The sequence below is a fragment of the Gossypium hirsutum genome, chromosome A04 (genome assembly GCF_007990345.1).
Source record: "Gossypium hirsutum isolate 1008001.06 chromosome A04, Gossypium_hirsutum_v2.1, whole genome shotgun sequence".
NCBI classification, from domain to species: domain Eukaryota; kingdom Viridiplantae; phylum Streptophyta; class Magnoliopsida; order Malvales; family Malvaceae; genus Gossypium; species Gossypium hirsutum.
In genome coordinates, this window is record NC_053427.1 from 911 (window position 1) to 18,812 (window position 17,902).

At 35.9% G+C, this 17,902-nt stretch overlaps 4 protein-coding genes across 7 annotated transcripts; 2 read left to right on the forward strand and 2 right to left on the reverse strand.

The window, feature by feature from the left end:
• Positions 1 to 1,529: 1,529 nt before the first annotated feature.
• LOC121202972 (uncharacterized) lies at positions 1,530 to 2,309 on the reverse strand. The gene has a single exon (XM_041111362.1). It carries the CDS (start codon positions 1,926 to 1,928, stop codon positions 1,650 to 1,652), a length of 279 nt encoding a protein of 92 aa, XP_040967296.1. The 5' UTR covers positions 1,929 to 2,309; the 3' UTR covers positions 1,530 to 1,649.
• A 527-nt stretch (positions 2,310 to 2,836) lies between these two features.
• On the reverse strand, positions 2,837 to 10,676 carry LOC107931126 (peroxisome biogenesis protein 5). Of its 4 annotated transcripts, none has more exons than XM_041111359.1 (16): positions 10,473 to 10,676; positions 10,210 to 10,348; positions 9,995 to 10,126; positions 9,771 to 9,912; positions 9,345 to 9,538; positions 8,989 to 9,240; positions 8,429 to 8,551; positions 8,153 to 8,308; positions 7,130 to 7,323; positions 6,802 to 7,048; positions 5,781 to 5,865; positions 5,589 to 5,698; positions 5,032 to 5,256; positions 3,971 to 4,036; positions 3,411 to 3,505; positions 2,837 to 3,322 (listed from the first exon to the last, which is right to left on the reverse strand). In XM_041111359.1, exons 1-16 carry the CDS (start codon positions 10,589 to 10,591, stop codon positions 3,244 to 3,246), a joined length of 2,358 nt encoding a protein of 785 aa, XP_040967293.1. In that variant the 5' UTR covers positions 10,592 to 10,676; the 3' UTR covers positions 2,837 to 3,243. The 4 variants fall into 4 exon arrangements, with proteins under 4 accessions (XP_040967293.1, XP_040967292.1, XP_016718392.2 ...); XM_041111358.1 differs by having other exon boundaries at positions 8,429 to 8,572; XM_016862903.2 differs by having other exon boundaries at positions 10,457 to 10,548.
• Positions 10,677 to 11,478: 802 nt separating this feature from the next.
• On the forward strand, positions 11,479 to 15,021 carry LOC107931183 (pentatricopeptide repeat-containing protein At4g39530). The gene is made up of 2 exons (XM_041111060.1): positions 11,479 to 14,725; positions 14,899 to 15,021. Exon 1 carries the CDS (start codon positions 11,605 to 11,607, stop codon positions 14,152 to 14,154), a length of 2,550 nt encoding a protein of 849 aa, XP_040966994.1. The 5' UTR covers positions 11,479 to 11,604; the 3' UTR covers positions 14,155 to 14,725; positions 14,899 to 15,021.
• On the forward strand, positions 14,977 to 17,184 carry LOC107931102 (peroxisome biogenesis protein 5). Its single transcript, XM_016862884.2, has 5 exons — positions 14,977 to 15,021; positions 15,681 to 15,874; positions 15,956 to 16,202; positions 17,037 to 17,045; positions 17,116 to 17,184. The coding sequence occupies exons 1-5, from the start codon at positions 14,977 to 14,979 to the stop codon at positions 17,182 to 17,184; spliced, it is 564 nt and encodes a 187-aa protein (XP_016718373.1).
• The last annotated feature ends 718 nt before the right edge of the window (positions 17,185 to 17,902 follow it).

Below are 17,902 nucleotides of genomic sequence, written 5' to 3' on the forward strand. Positions count from 1 at the left end.
AGAGAAGCTAAATTCATATTTTCATCCAATAAATGGAGAAGGTTGGTTAAGGGAGAAACGAAATTTATGAGGTTAATAATTACCCAACAGGCACTTCAAGGCTTTCCGAAGCAAGTTTTGCCTGGAAAAAGAAAGGGGGGGAAGAGCTGAATTACAGTAGCAAAATTACGAAAATTGGATTACGAAAAGGAAGAAAAAGAATGATTGGGATTACCTGGTGAATTGCAAGTTCCATGTATGCAAGATTATCACTTTCCATCTAAGACAATAAGAAAGAACAAAGAAAGTGAAGCAAAACCTAAAAATGACAAAGAGGAAAAATAAGACCAGATTTTAGACGAAATGGCTGGTAGCTACTGAGAGAAAAACAAAAAATGAAAGAAAAAAAAACTGCCCAAATACTGCAATTAATCAACTAATTCAATTAATCAATTATCACAGATTCAATTGTTCAGTCTAAGTAATTACTAACTCAAGATTTAATGGCATTAACTAGACCTTTCCAATATCTAGCTAAGTTAATCTTTTTTTTCATTAGCTATATTCCTATGCCAAGTCAAGTTGAGTAAAGTCAATAAGACCAAGTCTATTGGGTTGATTAGAACATCATATATGTTCCTATCATATAAATCTATTGGGTTTTATGAGCCACTTGCATGCCAAAAACTCTACCGAATTATAGTTGAGTGGTAACAGGTTTGCTCGCTCTTGAAAAAAAAAAGGAATACAATTTTAATTTTGCTCTTACTTGAAAGAGATTGACGGGTGAACCGATGGTGACTACCTGACTGATGAACGATGATGGTGGACCGGTGGTGACTGCCTGACTCGTGAACGGCAATGGTGGTGGCCGTAGGGTGTTGGAGTGGAGAAGGCAAAGTTATTCTGTTAGGGTTAGGGATATAAGCATTAGCTGTTAGAAATTGGACGCAGTGACTTGAAAAGAAAAAGAAAACAAAGGGTAGGTCATTAGGCATTTAATTCGGTGCCGGGTCGGGCAAGACTCATAAATTTTTTATGATATTTATCCAGTTATGGAAGATTGGAACTTGTTTTAAATTTTTAAATAAATTTTTAAACTACGTTTAAGCTATGGAAAAGTTCCATTCAATCATTATGGATTGAAAATACAATCTTTTCTTAAATATTTATGGGTCTGCTTTTTCGGGGCTTTTGTTTCCCTTTGTGCCTGTTTCATTTTTGGGTTTGTCTTAATAATAGACCAATATTTTTCTTCAAAAAAAAACCCTAAACCGAAGTTGGGATATCCAAAGAATGGGATATACCTCTAGCGGGATATCCCCTTAATAGTCTTTTGGATTGAAAATATTTGGAGAAAACTCAAGCAAAATCAAAGTCTTCCGTATGAAATGGTCATAATGACACTGCATGAAATGGAATTCAAAGTTAATGAATCCAAAACCTAACCTGATTAATTTTGAATTCCATTTCATGCAGTCTCATTATTGGGCGTTTTCTTCGACTCTAAATTTCCCTTCTCATAAATCTAATAGACCAATCAATCAAAATTCATAAGAATAACGCGTTTCACATTAACTAAAATTACAATAATCTCAGCAAAGTGTCTCGCTCAACTTCCTTGAAGCCAATTTTGTTTTTACCCACTTACAATCCACTTTTTTTCGTTGTCAAAAGACGACGCGAAACTGAGGAGCATCGGATCCATTGGCAGGCAGAATTTCCCAGCGGCATGGCTCGAGGTCGTCAGACACAGGGCAATATCCGGCTAAAGTAACCTTATCTGCAGTAGCAGCTACGGACCCGAATTCAAACACCGTAACACTCTCCGGTCGGGGCACTTCAACGGCTCCGTTCATTCCTGGAACGGGTTTTGGGTTGTCGTTGGGCTTGGGTACGGTTAGGGTTTGAGGTTTGGAGTTGCCAGTGAACCAAGAGAAAAGACCCATGGTTTGGTTTTGCGAACTTCTAGGGTTTTACTTTTTGGAGAAAGGAAATTGAAGAAGGTTTTATTTAGAAACGGCAGACAAAATCTTTGGGTTTCTCCCTCTCACGAAAAAGAATGAGAGGAAATACTGAAATGAGACCCAGAGAGAGAGAATGGGAAGGAAGCGGGATATGAAAAGGCTGAAGAAAACGAACAGCTTTCTCCTAAACGGACAGCTTTCTCCTAAGAGATTTTTAACATTATTATTTATATTAACATAATAATTATTGATATTATATGAGTTAATATATAAATAATATATAATTATTTATATGTTAAAATAGTGTATAATTATTTAAAACGGACAGCTTTCTCCATGGAATAAGGAAATAGGAGATGATAATTTTTTGTTTTTGTAGTTTTCATTTTATTCAATTCAATCCCAACCTGCTTTTTCTTGATACAAATACATATCTCACGTCAACTTTTACAAGATGATTTGTGAGGTATGTACATGGTAAAGAGTGTGTCAAATAAGGGAGTATCCTTACCAAAAATAAATTAATTTCATTTTAGACCATAAAAACTTATTACTGACCAATCAAATAAGCTTTCAACTTTCCATCGAGATTAGTGTTATTTCGAACGAATTCTTTTTTCAAAATTTGTTCAGACCTATAAATTGAAAACAAGGTTTAATCCCTAATCACATACCCATCTTAATTTTTTGAATGATCACCTCATACGGAACACTTCGATTTTGCTTGAATTTTCTCCAAATATTTTCAATCCAAAAGGCTATAAAAGATAAACTACAATGTGTCCATAACCGTTACGGCAGCAGACAGTATTTTTGTAATTTTGGTTATGCAGTTTTTAATACCCTAACCCAAGTAGGGTGGATGTGGAGATGCTGAATCAAGTCAAAGATGATGCAAATTGCACTTGGTAGACCAGTTGTTCGTCATTCCGTACCATTTTCAACAATCAGCAATTACATTTAAGTGAGAGAAAAAGTAGCTTATTGCAGCTAATCACTAGTCCATAATTTCTTTTTCTGCTTTCCTCTCACCTAACAAACATTATCTTTCGCTATCAACCATCCCATACCCCGTTTAACAAAATTACATGCTTCATGGCGTTGAGACATAAATAAAATATACAAAACATTATTCGTTCCCCCCAGATACCATCTACCAGCATGGCCCTAGCTGCAAACTGTCAGGGGTACATCAGCATCTACAGCTTTTTGAATTGATTTTTGACAGTAACATTTTGCCCCTGTTTCAGTTAGTCATGATACCCATCCTACTTAAAAATTCGAAATCATATTCTATTCATAGAGGAAACTCCTTCTGTAAAAGCTCAAGATTCCTGGAATCACAAGCTTCCACCATATCATTCCGCGAGACACAGCTGCAACAATGAAAACGAAAAATGGAAGATACGTAAGTGGAACTAGTTCGCATGATTAGAAGACATATTCTCTACTTCAGGATGATACCTTAAAGATATTCTTAGATATTGCCATGCATTATCAGCCTTGGGATTCATTGCCAGTGCTCGAACATAATATCGGATCGACTCCTCATACATACCCTGGAAGCAAATTTGTTTACATGCTCAATCAGATTGAACTGCATTGCAGCCCTCAATTGAGAAAAGGAATACTCAGACGGATGATATCCAAATCTTTTTCTTTTTCTTTTTTTCTCAATGGGAAAAATTTAGTGATTCACAACAATACTCTTAACAATTAAAGATTTCCTGAAGCCATTCAATTCCATGCAGCACTTCAAAACTCCAACCAAGAACAATGGTTCATACAGAACAAAGATTTCTTGCAGAGCATATTTTCCAAAGAACTAGTTACTGAATATTTATTTTTCCCCTTTTAATATGGCGTAGTAAATTTGTGGAACCTGAGTATGCTAGTAAATTTTCATTTAGAAGGATTGACCATCTCAGAAATATGCAAAAGGAAATGAAGACATAAAGTACGAAATGCAGTTCCCTTTTCATGAATGTCAAGACAACGAGAGAACAGTGCAGGATTTAACAAACCTGGTTGGCGTAACTGATACCCATGTTTGCCCAAGCACGAACATAGTTTGGCTTCAAATCTAGTGCCTAAAGATCCAGACATAGACCAAAAGACTAAATTCAATAGTGCTGAAAATATGGCCACCACAGGCAAAGGGAAGTTTATCATCAAATAATTTCAAATGGACAATCTCAGAAACAGAGGCTAAACAAATCAAACTGCATATGCAAGATCTGAATGCATTAAAAAAGGCATTTTGAAAGAGATGATCAAGGGTATATGTAAATTGAGGAAGTGCATGATCAAATCATCTAAATTAACCAATAGCTTCAACAAATCAAATAACTAATTACATGGAGCTTGATAGAAGAGCTAGTTTGTCTTCTAAGGTCCAACTAGGTGCAACATGTTATTTGGAGAATCTTTTTAGCAGCCTAAGGTTACAACGATGGAGCAAGTAAATAATTCAACCCTATCAGAGAGCTGTATAACACACCAATGCATCACTTTACCATTGAAAGATAAGAAAGAAGAGAAATAGAGGAAAACATGATGCAACCCATATGAGTTTGGCACACAAAAGATTGACATGTTGGGTTATCACATGTTTTGCATTTCTTTATGCCATCCTTTCAATTGATTAAGCACAAGCCAAGTCCTAGGCACACTTTTTTGTATAGAAGCGACAAAACCCCCTTGATACAAGAAGCACAAATTTACATATTCACCTTAATTTACTCAAAAAAGTGGTTTTTTTACATCTTGGACTTCAAATGGTTCAGGTAGTTACAGCAGCCTTGCCAACATTGTCAACACCTTCATAATTCATTTTTTTTTATTCTGGCCTAACATGCAAAATAGTGAGCAACACGCCATACAAATTGATCCTTAGTAAAATCCTAGTACTCATATATTTTGAATTTCACACATTATAGGTACTCCAACTTGGTAAAAAGAACCCCAAAATTTTAGGATAGGGAAAATAAATTTTAATTTATAAAAAAAGTAACTATGAAATTAGCATATCATGTGGTATACAGATAGACCACCACTATTCAAGGGGGAATCATGAAGAGGCTACCTGTTGATAAGCTAATATTGCATCAGCACTCTGCACACTGTTGGCTTGTGTTGCACCAAGCTTGTTCCAAAGAGAATAATCATTAGGTTTAAGTTTCAAAGCAGTTTTGAAAGATGCAATGGCCTTATCATATTCTCTCGACAAATTATACAGAACACCGAGGACAATGTGTACATCAGCATCCTCAGGAGACATCTGAGCAGCTTCATTGAATAATCTAGCAACCTGCATGGCAGAAAACACTTTGATTAACACCAGAATATAACAATAACATTTCCAAAATGTAATGTTAGGGATAAGCTTCTAGTAATCTTAAGGAAAATTATTTCCTGTCACCATATGTAAAACTCTAAGTCCAAAATATAATCACTGCAGTCATGGAAATCATATGCAAAAAGACACTCTTGTAATCACAGCATTCACAACATAAGCAAACAATCCCACAGTAACATTAGAGGAAGCGGCTTACACTCAAACCAAGATTGCAGTATCAAGGCATTGTTCCAAAAGACAAAAACCAACCAAAAAAAGAAAGAATTATACCCTAGTATACTTACATCAGCATAATACAAAGAATTAGCAAGCTCTGGTGGCGCAAGAGTACCATACTTTGGATGATGACGTAACCATCCATACAGATACTTTAAAGCAGCAGTCTGTTCCAATTCTGAACTTTTCAAACAGTATTATTTGTTAGACACTCCAAAATTTTAATCTCATCTTGATTAAAGGGATAAGCATTCACTAACCATTTGTATGACTCACACCAAGAGCAAGAAGTACTTCCAGATTGGTAGGATCGGCCTCCTGAGCACGCATCATTGCTGCAATAGCCTGTACAGAGATATCTAATCAGTGAATTACATTTTTTCTACAAAGTCAAATATTTGGACCCCAATAAAGACCACATAAAACTGCAGATGCATTAATCAAGAATAACAGAAGTATAAAAAGATCTTGCATAATCCATGAAAGTCTCAAGATAATGACAAGCAGACACATTAATCATCCAAAACAATTTGCAATAAATGTGAAACATTACACTTCATAGGCTTGATATAAACATAGTTTAAGATGGAACCTTATCCATTCAAATTAATTTTAATTAAGCCAAAAGGTTTTGACACGGTTCAAGAATAAATAGAAGCGGATGATAAGTGAAATGTAATGCACTACTAGTTCATGTCACAACAAATGATAATAGGTTAGATCCAGAACATTAACAGCCAGGCAAAGACTGCGGCCTTAGATCTGGTACACTGACTGAAGCCTCAGGCCACTAAGATAAACATGACATCAATCATATTGCAAATTTCAATGTTTAAACGAAAAATAGCTCCTTCTATCCCTTTCCAGTAAAAGTTTTCATATATAAGAAATGAACATTGCATGGTACACCAAAGTGGCTATATCAAGCCAGCAAATAAAACACAAAATGTAGCAGTACAAGAAAATAGATCCTTTGTGTTGAAAGGTTTTCTTGCTTGCTAAATCAATAGGTTGTTCTCTTTCCTAAAACATGATAGTATTCACAGGGCATTAGACATGATTCAAAATTATTTAGATTCAGGTCAAATAGAAAGGTAAATGGTCAACCTTGCCAGGCAAAGAATCATAACCAAAGGTCCTGAACAGATGGCTGAACTAGACAAGCAGTCACATCTCTTAATAGAAATTCTTGTAGTATTAAAGAAAACAAAAACAATGTCTTTTGGTGTAAGAATATACATGAACTATCCAACTCTGACAAACTAGAGCAAAGTGTATTACCTGTTGGTCATCATCATTTTCAGCATGGGTTATTCCTAGCAATCTCCAACCTTCAGCATTCTCAGGGTTTTTCATAACTTCAGCCTCTAGGGCAAGCACTGCTTCACTCAAAAGCCCTTTCCTGAATAGCTCTTGACCTTCTTTTAAAGGATTTTGATGACCAACATATGGATTCATATCAGAAAATACATAAACACCCCTTGAAGCGTCCGACCGCTGCTTAGCAGCTAATTGCTCGTTAAGGAACCTACAAGTTTTCACAACCAAAACATTCATGTAGAATTAAGAGAGGTTATAAAGTAAACTTCTTCAAGGCTACCAGACTTACTCATCATATGAATTTGCCCAGTTATCAGACGAACTATCTCCCAAAGCCCCCTCACCAACTTGACGACCAAATTCTTCTGCCCAGTCATCAACATGCAACTTTGAGAATTCATTGACCCATTGATCATCAACAGACTCTTGTTGCAATCTTTCAGCACCAAATTCATTGGCCCAATGGTCAGGTCCACGGAAAACCTATTAACCATCAAGTAAATTTAACAAAATGAAAAAAATTAGAATATTTCAAATAAGAATAAGAGCTTCACACAGTTTAAGTGTCTCAAAATAATACATAACACGCAGAATCATTAGTTGCAGTTTGTATCCTGAATAAACAAATCAAAAGACCCTAGTTGTTCTTATACAGTAGCAAACTCCTCAGCCCATTGATCAGGTTGAAGAAAATCAAAGAACCACCAACCAGAGTAGCAGATTCTGTATAATAAGAACATTTATACATATTACAATGTTTTTAGCTGGTTTAACACCAAACAGAGGTATAAAATTAGAAGAATCATCAGTGACAGGTTATCTTCTAACTTATTATAATCAATAAGCTCTCACTGCTCAATTTAGTAGCAAACGCCATGACTCATTGATTGGGCCCATAAAAAACCTAAGAACCATCAAAACGGTGAGTAGCATATTTTATAAATAACAAATATAGATAATCTCATATAAGATTTACAGGTTTAGTTGATTTAAAAGTTCAACTGAAGATGTAATAATACAGAATCATCAGTCATCCACACTTTATTTGTTAAATTATAGTAGATATATAGATAATAGCACTAACCAAACCATCATTACCATTTGGGACATTCTCAAATCATCAAACCTTGTTTCAACCACCTCGGGTTGGTGAATGAGATTACTACCTAAGGTCAGTGATGTTAGTTCCATTTTAGTCTATGTAGGCAAGGCAGAAGAAAAAAAGGAGGAAACTGCTAAAAGGAATTTATGACTGATTATCAGGACATATTAATCTATAAGCTTCTTTAGCTTCCACAAGATCTCTACTTGCCTCATCATGAACAAATTCATCAGCCCAAGAAGCACCTCCATTGTACTGTTGCTGATATTCTGTTGCCCAGTTCTCTGATGCTGGTTTGACCTGATTATCGTCAATGATAAGTTCACCACGACTCATCTTTGATACAAATTGAAGAAATTTTGAATTCTGCATGCCCCAAAACATACAGCACATAAGTGCATATATTAACTCATGCATAGTAACGATTATATCATTAAGGGCTATTTTGACACATTGCAAGTATTTAGCCAAACAGTTTTAAGTAACCTGAAATTTAGGATCACTGTTTTGAGAGAGTGTATGTGCAAGCATCCTAGTCTGCTGAATTGCAGCCAAACTTTCTATATTTCCCCCTCTCATTTGATCTACAGATGTTAACTGAGCTTGTTCCTGTATGTTGTAGCTCATTAACTGTGTTATACAAGAAAAGCAGGCTAAAAGATGACATTCACGAAAAGACTACTCAAAGCACGAGATTGTAGCAGAAAGAAAAGGAAAGATAAAGCCAAATGGGAATGTATATCCATCTGCAATAACACAAGAAGACAGAAATATAGTCCAGGAGATAGAAATAGGATGGCTATGTGGATGAAGACCATCAAGTGTTTGATAGTAATAGACAACTGACAATATACCACTTTAGGAAGAGAACACAAGTTTCAATCTGGTTAATTAAAGAACCTACCTATCAACTTCACCTAGAAGCACCAAGTTTTATGTTGCTACAAAACGGATCCATGCAGTCAAGGAAGCTACAATATCATCCACTCACTCCAAAAATTTGATAACCAGTTTTCATTTAATGTAAAGGATTACTGCTTTCCTACCTGCTCAAATTCAGAGGCCCAACCACCAGCACCATGCTTTTGTTCAAATGAGTGAGCCCAAGCTTCCAGATCACCATGGTGTGGTCTATTTTGGCTGAATTCAGTAACCCATCCATCAGCAGCATGAGCACCAGGCTTCAGGACACCTTGGGATTCATTCCAGTAGTCCTCCAGTTCTCTAAATCTCCCAGGCATGGGTCCCCTGGCATGGATATCATTTTCTATTTCCAATGAACTCAAGAGTGCATTTACCTGGAAACATGTTATGAGCAAAACATGAAATGGGGTGTCAAATCAAGAGTGTAATTTTGCACCGATTACACCATGTAGCACCAACCAAATAAAGAACACCCAACCTGAGCATTGATAAATTCTTCACTCTTATCAGCAAAAATGTGTCGGGCCATTATGCTGCTACGATCACGTATGCACTGTTTATCACCTTGAGACAATCCTAACAGAGGAAGTGGGGTGGGGTGTAAAGGAATTCCACTTCGGCTACTGTCAACAAAGGAGTGCAAAAAGCTTGACAGCACCCTTTGAGGTGGTCCTGAAGTAGAGTCAAAGAGTGAGAAGGGTACTGGTAAGGAGTAGTACGTAGAAAGATGAATTTTCTTGACATATAAGAGTAGAGAAGTTGATATCCTTAATAGAAGTGCTTTTTTAAGCATATGTTGCACAGTTTACAGAGAATACTAGAATCAGTTTTTTGTTCTTTTATTCCCTCTAAACAAAAGGAAAAGAAAGTAAAACCCAGTAACGAGGATCAAAAGGCCGAATACCATCAAGAGAGGGTTGAATTGGTGGTGCTGGCGTGGCACCCTCGTAAACGCGGTCAAAGTGAGGTTGGCGCTGTATCTCTTCCCATGCATCTGCGAGTCCATTGGCATCGGCAGTGCGGAAGCCTCTGATGAACTCGGAGCCCTGAAGGGTGTTTTTTTTTTTGTTAATAGTAAACGGAAATTACTATTTTTATTAAAACATACTAAAAAGATTTAAAAGGAACCTGGGGATTAGATTGGAGAAAGGGGCGGTCGAGCTCAGAGCCAGGAAGAGCAGCAACGGGATCATCGGCGTGGGGGTAGAATTGGGCGTGGGGAGAAGCAGCTGCTGCGTTTGGAATCTCCTTCAACACCCCCTGCTCACAAGACAAAACATCCATATTAGCAGGTGCTAAAGAAGGGATATTATAATCATAATAAAGATAAAAGAAAAGGGGACCTGGGTCTTGGAAGAAGAACCGATGAGAGCGTTGGCGAAAGCACCTACAGGATTGGAGGAAGAGGAAGAAGAACCAGGAACGGCACAAGCAGCTCCTCCCGTAACCAGTTCACGCATCGACATTTTTATTTCCTTTTCTCTGATTGATTGATTGAGAAGTGAGGAAGAATTAATGAAATTAAAGTAAATTAAATTTCTAAAAACAAGGAAGGAATAGAAAGGGTTAGGATGAGAGAAAATGCCTGACCTGGGTCTTGCCTTACCTTGCCTGCCTCTTCTTCTGTTTTATCCTCTCCCCTCTTCTCTTGTTTCTTCTTATGTTTAATAATTGTTGGAAATAATAATAATAATAACTACAAACTTTTAATAATAAAATATTCATAATAAAATTAAAAATACAATTGTCGCGTATTTTTTAAAAATAAAAATATTAAAATATTCTCAGATAAAATAACTTATTTTAAAATAAAATAACATGTTTATAATTTTCGCTTAAATAATAGTGCAAAGTAAAAAAAAAAAACCAGCTGCGTGTGGTGCGGGTGATGCAATGGGATAGGACCTCTCACGATTGCCAAAATTCTTATTATCCTTTCAGAAAATGTTAAAATATATTATGAGGGTTTTTATTCATTTATTGTTGTTTTCTTCGATATTTTTTCAAAATATTGTTTCTTTTTGTTATTTTCGACGATGTATCATGTTATGTATAATATATTATATTTAATTTTTAGTATTTATATAAGCTTTGGACAAATATATATTTTATTGTTCATGACATTTCGCATTTGCCATTTTAATTTTTTATTTTTTATTATGTATAAGATTTATAAATAAGAATTTTAATTTTAGTAGGATATTTGCTTAAATAAATTTACTTGATAATAAATTTTATCACACTTGTAATAAGAATTATTAAAATATTTTATTAAATAAATTTACTTGGTAAGAAAATTTATAATACTTTAAATAATAATTTTAATTCTATTAAAAGAGTTCTATTAGATGAATTTATATGATAACAAATAAAAACTATTAACTTTTTATGAAATTAATTTTTATTTATATGATAAAAAAATTTATTAATTTATTTTATATGATAAGTTTGAATTATTTATCGTATATAAAATTTTTATAGATAATACATTATAAAATCTAATCTAATATATATTATCCATGGCCTATTTAATTACTTGTGTTTTTCAAATTTATTTTTTAAATTATTTTTTTAATTCAATTCGACTCGATACGCCATTTCTTAACTGATCTTGTTGTTTGCATGCTTTGATTGGGCTTCCTTTAACGGGTTTGACCGGCATTTCGTGCCTCTAGCCCTGCTGAATTAGACCTTTTATCAGCCGGTTGGAATGTCACTCTATTCTCCCTCTCAGAAAAATGAGAAACAATTACTGCTACCTGTTAAAAATACATCTCAAAAACATTCAGAAATCGACTAATAAACAAGCCTTTAATTTATCCACATTAGCCTTAGATCTTCTTCCTTCAAAAGACCCATATATTTTCCCTCCAGATCCCCAACTCAAAAGGTGCTTATTCGCTAACCTCCTTCGGAAACTGCCTTCCTACCCCACTCCCATTGCACACTACAAAAGAATCCAGGCACAAATTGTTGTGTCCGGTTTCCAGTCTGACACTTTTCTGATAAACATTCTCTTGAATCTTTACTCTAGGTATGATAAGTTAGGTGACGCGAGTAAACTGTTCGATGAAATGCCTAAAAAAAACTTGGTTTCTTGGTCCACAATGGTTTCTATGTATACCCGACATGGGTATGTTGAGAAGGCGTTGGCTTTGTTCTTGGAGTTTCGAAGAAATTGTTCTAAGGGTCCAAATGAGTATATTTTGGCTAGTGTTATTCGAGCTTGTATGCAGATGGGGGATGGAGGTGAACTGGGAGTTCAGATTCATGATTTCGTTTTCAAATGTGGTTTTGATCAAGATGTTTATGTGGGGACTTGTTTGGTTGATTTTTACATGAAAAGTGGGTGCATAGATGAAGCAAGGTTGGTTTTTGATGGTTTAAAAGGGAAAAATGCGGTGACTTGGACGACAATGATAACAGGGTACATGAAAAGCGGGAAGGCTGAGGTGGCACTACAATTGTTTAGACAAAGGAAAGCAACTGATGTGATGCCAGATCGATATGTACTGTCTAGTGTTTTGAGTGCATGTTCAGTGCTTAATTTTATTCGAGGAGGAAAGCAAGTTCACTGCCATGTTTTAAGGAGGGGAGATGAAATGGACGTTTCCGTCATTAATGTGCTAATAGATTTTTATTGTAAATGTGGTAAGGTCAAAGCTGCACGCAGGCTTTTTGATGAGATGACGGCTAGAAATGTTATTTCTTGGACTACAATGATTGCTGGCTACATGCAAAACTCATTTAACAGGGAAGCTGTGAATCTGTTTTCTGAGATGACCAGATTGGGTTGGAAAGCTGATGCCTTTGCTTGCACTAGTGTTCTCACATCATGTGGTTCACTCAATGCTCTGGATCAGGGGAGACAAGTGCATGCTTATACTATCAAAGACAATCTTGAGTCTGATGATTTTGTGGCAAATGGTTTGATTGATATGTATGCAAAATGCAGTTCTCTGATTGACGCAAGAAGAGCTTTTGACATTATGGGTGATCAGAATGTAGTCTCATATAATGCGATGATTGAAGGATACTCAAGTCTAGAGAGGCTCTCTGAAGCATTGGAGCTTTTCCACAACATGAGGCGACAGTCACTCCAACCAAGCCTTTTAACTTTTGTTAGCCTTCTTGGGGTGTCAGCTGCACTATGTACCATAGAACTGAGCCGGCAGATCCATACACTTATCATCAGGTTTGGGGTATCTCTGGACTTGTTTGTTAGAAGTTCTCTGATAGATGTTTATTCAAAGTGTTCACATGTTAAAGAAGCAAGACTTTTATTTGAGGAGATGAAGGAGAAAGATATTGTTGTTTGGAATGCGTTGTTTTTTGGCTATACACAACAGTTGGAAAATGAGGAGGCACTGAAACTCTTCTCAAAATTACAACTATCAAGACAAAAACCTAACGAATTCACTTTTGCTGCCTTAATGACTGCTTCGAGTAACCTAGCAAGTCTCCAACATGGTCAACAGTTCCACACTCAGCTGATAAAACATGGTCTGGACTCTGATCCCTTTGTTACAAATGCTATCATTGATATGTATGCCAAATGTGGAAGCTTTGAAGATGCTTGCAAAACATTTAATACCACTACTTGGAGGGATATCGTGTGTTGGAATTCCATGATCTCAACATATGCTCATCATGGAGAAGCTGAAGGTGCCCTTCAGATATTTAAAAGAATGCTGAAAGAAGGAATGAAACCAAATTATGTGACATTTGTTGGTCTTCTCTCAGCATGTGTACATGCAGGGTTTGTTGAGCTTGGACTTCAGCACTTTGAGTCAATGCCTACATTTGGAGTTGAACCTGGGATAGAACATTATGCTTGTGTGGTCTCTCTCTTGGGCCATGCTGGTAAATTATATGAAGCAAAGGCCTTAATTGAATCAGTGCCAATAAAACCAGCTGCAGTGTTATGGAGGACCTTACTTAGTTCATGTAGGATTGTTGGTAATGTCGAATTAGGGAGATATGCAGCAGAAAGGGCAATTTCAATTGACCCAATGGATAGTGGTTCATATACTCTACTTTCAAATATTTTTGCATCAAAGGGAATGTGGGCAGATGTTAAGAGGGTGAGGGAGAAAATGGACTTAGAAGGTGTACTTAAAGAACCTGGCTGTAGTTGGATTGAAGTTAATAATGAAAATAATGTCTTTATTGCAAGGGATAGAACTCATCATGATTCTGGTTTAATATGTTTAGTTTTGGACAATTTGATTATGCATATTAAGGGCGCTGGATATGTGCCTGATATTGCCATTCCTGTAGATGATTGAGATGAGATGTGGCAATTGTGTAATTGACAATGGATTATTCTAAGTTCTTTCTTATGCAGCTCATCCTAAAACTTTGAGCTTAAAGGGATATATTGTGCATATTAAGGCTGCTGGGTATGTGCTTCTATATTGCTTAACTCCTGATACAGAATTCAGATGATTTGGTGCAGACAACCTGAGTTTAGCATCTTTTTGCCATTGAGAGTTGATGTTTGGAGATATAAGCTGGTGGATTTTGTTAATATTTTACGTTTTGCTATAAAGGCTGTTTTGCTTTCTTGCTTTGTAGCCAAAACCATCAGGATATTGTTGGAGTAGTATGAATGCAAAGATGCTGAAATTATTACTAGCTGATGGATTTAGTATTTGAGATAGAATTTAAGGAGTTAGTAATTGGTAAGTTGGAAGATCTTGCTAAGAGCATATTAGGCATTGACTTTCATTTTTTTTCTTATTCCTTCCAAGGTTTTACTAGCTAATCAAGGTTCAATTGCTAAGCCCGGGGTTGCTTTAAAGGAATCCATTTAGGTCATTATCAGGTCTATTTCAACGTTATAACCTTTTATAAGAGGTAAAAGTTGTCCCTCTTTCTTGCTACTTGACCTTTTTTTTTTTCTTTTGTGGGGGGGGGGGGGCGCTGAAAAACATGAAAATATTGTATCTGAATTTAGATTTGTTTGATTTATGTTTTCCGTATGTGCAATGTATCCTTTGCCATAAATAAGAAGTATTTACAACATACAGGAACAAGCTCAGTTAACATCTGTAGATCAAATGAGAAGGGGAAATAGAGAAAGTTTGGCTGCAATTTAGCAGACCAGGATGCTTGCACATACACTCTCTCAAAACAGTGATCTTAAGTTTCAGGTTATTTAAAACTGTTTGGCTAAATACTTGCAATGTGTCAAGGTAGCTCTTAATGATATAATTGTTACTATGCATGAGCTAATATATGCACTGATGTGCTGTGATGAAATTAGAGATGAATACTTTAATGTATTGAGGAAAAACTCACTCAAAAGTATGTATTTCTTAGAAATATGTACAACTATATATACATGAAGATTGAATCAACTTAAGGAAAGAATATCTCTTAATTAAAATCTCTAAAAATCAGTTGTAATCTCTAAAGATACTAATTAATGCTATCAAATAATCAAAAATTTCTCAACACTCCCCCTCAAGTTGGTGCATATATGTCTTGCATGCCCAACTTGCAAAGAAGATTATGATAAGTCTTACGGTTGAGCCCTTTAGTAAAAACATCCGCCAACTGTTTTTCAGATGCTAGATAAGTTGGTGGCTCTTTGATTTTCTTCAACCTGCCCAGTGGGGTGAGGAGTTTGCTACTGTATGAGAACAACTAGGGTCTTTTGATTTGTTTATTCTGGATACAAACTGCAACTAATGGTTCTGCATGTTATGTATTATTTTGAGACTCTTAAACCATGCGAAGCTCTTATTCTTATTTGAAATATTCTAATTTTCTTCATTTCATTAAATGTTCTTGACTTGATGATTAATAGGTTTTCCGTGGACCTGACCATTGGGCCAATGAATTTGGTGCCGAAAGATTGCAACAAGAGTCGGTTGATGATCAATGGGTCAATATATTCTCAAAGTTGCATGTTGATGACTGGGCAGAAGAACTTGGTCGCCAAGTTGGTGAGGGGGCTTTGGGGGATAGTTCGTCTGATAACTGGGCAAATTCATATGATGAGTAAGTTTGGTAGCCTTGAAGAAGTTCACTTCATAACCTCTTTTAATTCTACATGAATGTTTTGGTTGTGAAAACTTGTAGGTTCCTTAATGAGCAATTAGCTGCTAAGCAGCGGTTGGACGCTTCAAGGGGTGTCTATGTATTTTCTGGTATGAATCCATATGTTGATCATCAAAATCCTTTAAAACAAGGTCAAGAGCCATTCAGGAAAGGGCTTTTGAGTGAAGCAGTGCTTGCCCTAGAGGCTGAAGTTATGAAAAATCCTGAGAATGCTGAAGGTTGGAGATTGCTAGGAATAACCCATGCTGAAAATGATGATGACCAACAGGTAATCCACTTTGCTCTAGTTTGTCAGAGTTGGATAGTTCATGTGTATTCTTACACCAAAGGACATTGTTTTTGTGTTCTTTAATACTACAAGAATTTCTACTAAGAGAAGTGACTGCTTATCTAGTTCAGCCATCTGTTCAGCATCTTTGGTTATGATTCTTTGCCTGGCTAGGTTGACCATTTACCTTTCTATTCCACCTGAATCTAAATCATTTTGAATCTTGTCTAATGCCCTGTGAATGCCATCATATTTTAGGAAAGAGAACAACCTATTGATTTAGCAAGCAAGAAAACCTTTCAACACGAAGGATCTATTTTCTTGTACTGCTACATTGTGTTTTATTTGCTGGCTTGATATAGCCACTTTGGTGTACCATGCAATGTTCATTTCTTATATATGAAAACTTTTACTGGAAAGGGATAGGAGGAGATATTTTTGGTTTAAACGCTTTAGTTTGCAATATGATTGGTATCATGTTTATCTTAGTGGCCTGAGGATAAGGCCGCAGTCTTTGCCTGGCTGCTAATTTTCTGGACCTAACCTATTATCATTTGTTGTCACATGAACTAGTAGTGCATTACTTTTTACTTCTCATCGCTTCTATTTATTCTTGAACCATGTCAAAACCTTTTGGGCTTAATTAAGATTAATTTGAATGGATGAGGCTCCATCTTAAACTATGTTCATATCAAGCCTATGAAGTGTAATGTTTCACATTTATTGCAAATTGTTTTGTATGATTAATGTATCTGCTTGTCATTATCTAGAGACTTAAATGGATTATGCAAGACCTTTTTATACTTCTGATATTCTTGATTAATGCATCTGCAGTTTTATGTGGTACTTATTGGGGTCCGAATATTTGACTTTGTAGAAAAATGTAATGCACTGATTAGATATCTCTGTACAGGCTATTGTAGCAATGATGCGTGCTCAGGAGGCCGATCCTACCAACCTGGAAGAATGTTATGAGCCTTGACATAGGATCTAGTCATAGGTCTAGACGTGAGAGAATTCTTGCTCTGACTTATAGTTAATGAAAGAAGCAGATTTGTCCTTGACTGAACCCCCTTCAAGAATAACATTATAATAAAATAATTGTTTGTTCCTCTTTATTCAATATTGGTAACCTTTTATATACGGTTAATGACAAAGAAAAGAGTCTTGATTGATGTAAAATAAAGATCAATAACTTAGAGGATCTTGACTACCAAGACTAAAGTTTATAAAGGAAACAAAAATAAAAATCTAATATAATAGAGGAAATAAATAAAACTTTAATTTGTTGCCGTCTCCATTTCTATTCCTTCCTTCTCTGATATTGTTTTCCAATAAAGGCATTCTCCCTCTCAGAGTTGTGCTTTCCTCAAGCTCAAATTCAAGATAAGCTTTTTGAAAAAAATCAAACAGTTCCAAGGTGGCATCTTCTTGAGGGCAACTTGACCATTGCACTAACAGTTCTTGTCGGCCTCGATTGAGCCTGCTACGAATAATAACTTGTGGAGTGGGTAAGGCCTTGCCATTACATACTAAGGGAAAGTCTTTTACAGTATTTGGTTGAGGTTACTTGTATTCTTTGAACAAAGAAACATGGAACATATCATATATCCTGCTACTCGTAGGTAACTCAAGCTAATAGGCCACTGTTCCTATCTTGTTTAAGACCTTAAAAGGACCAAAATACTTCGGCAGCAGCT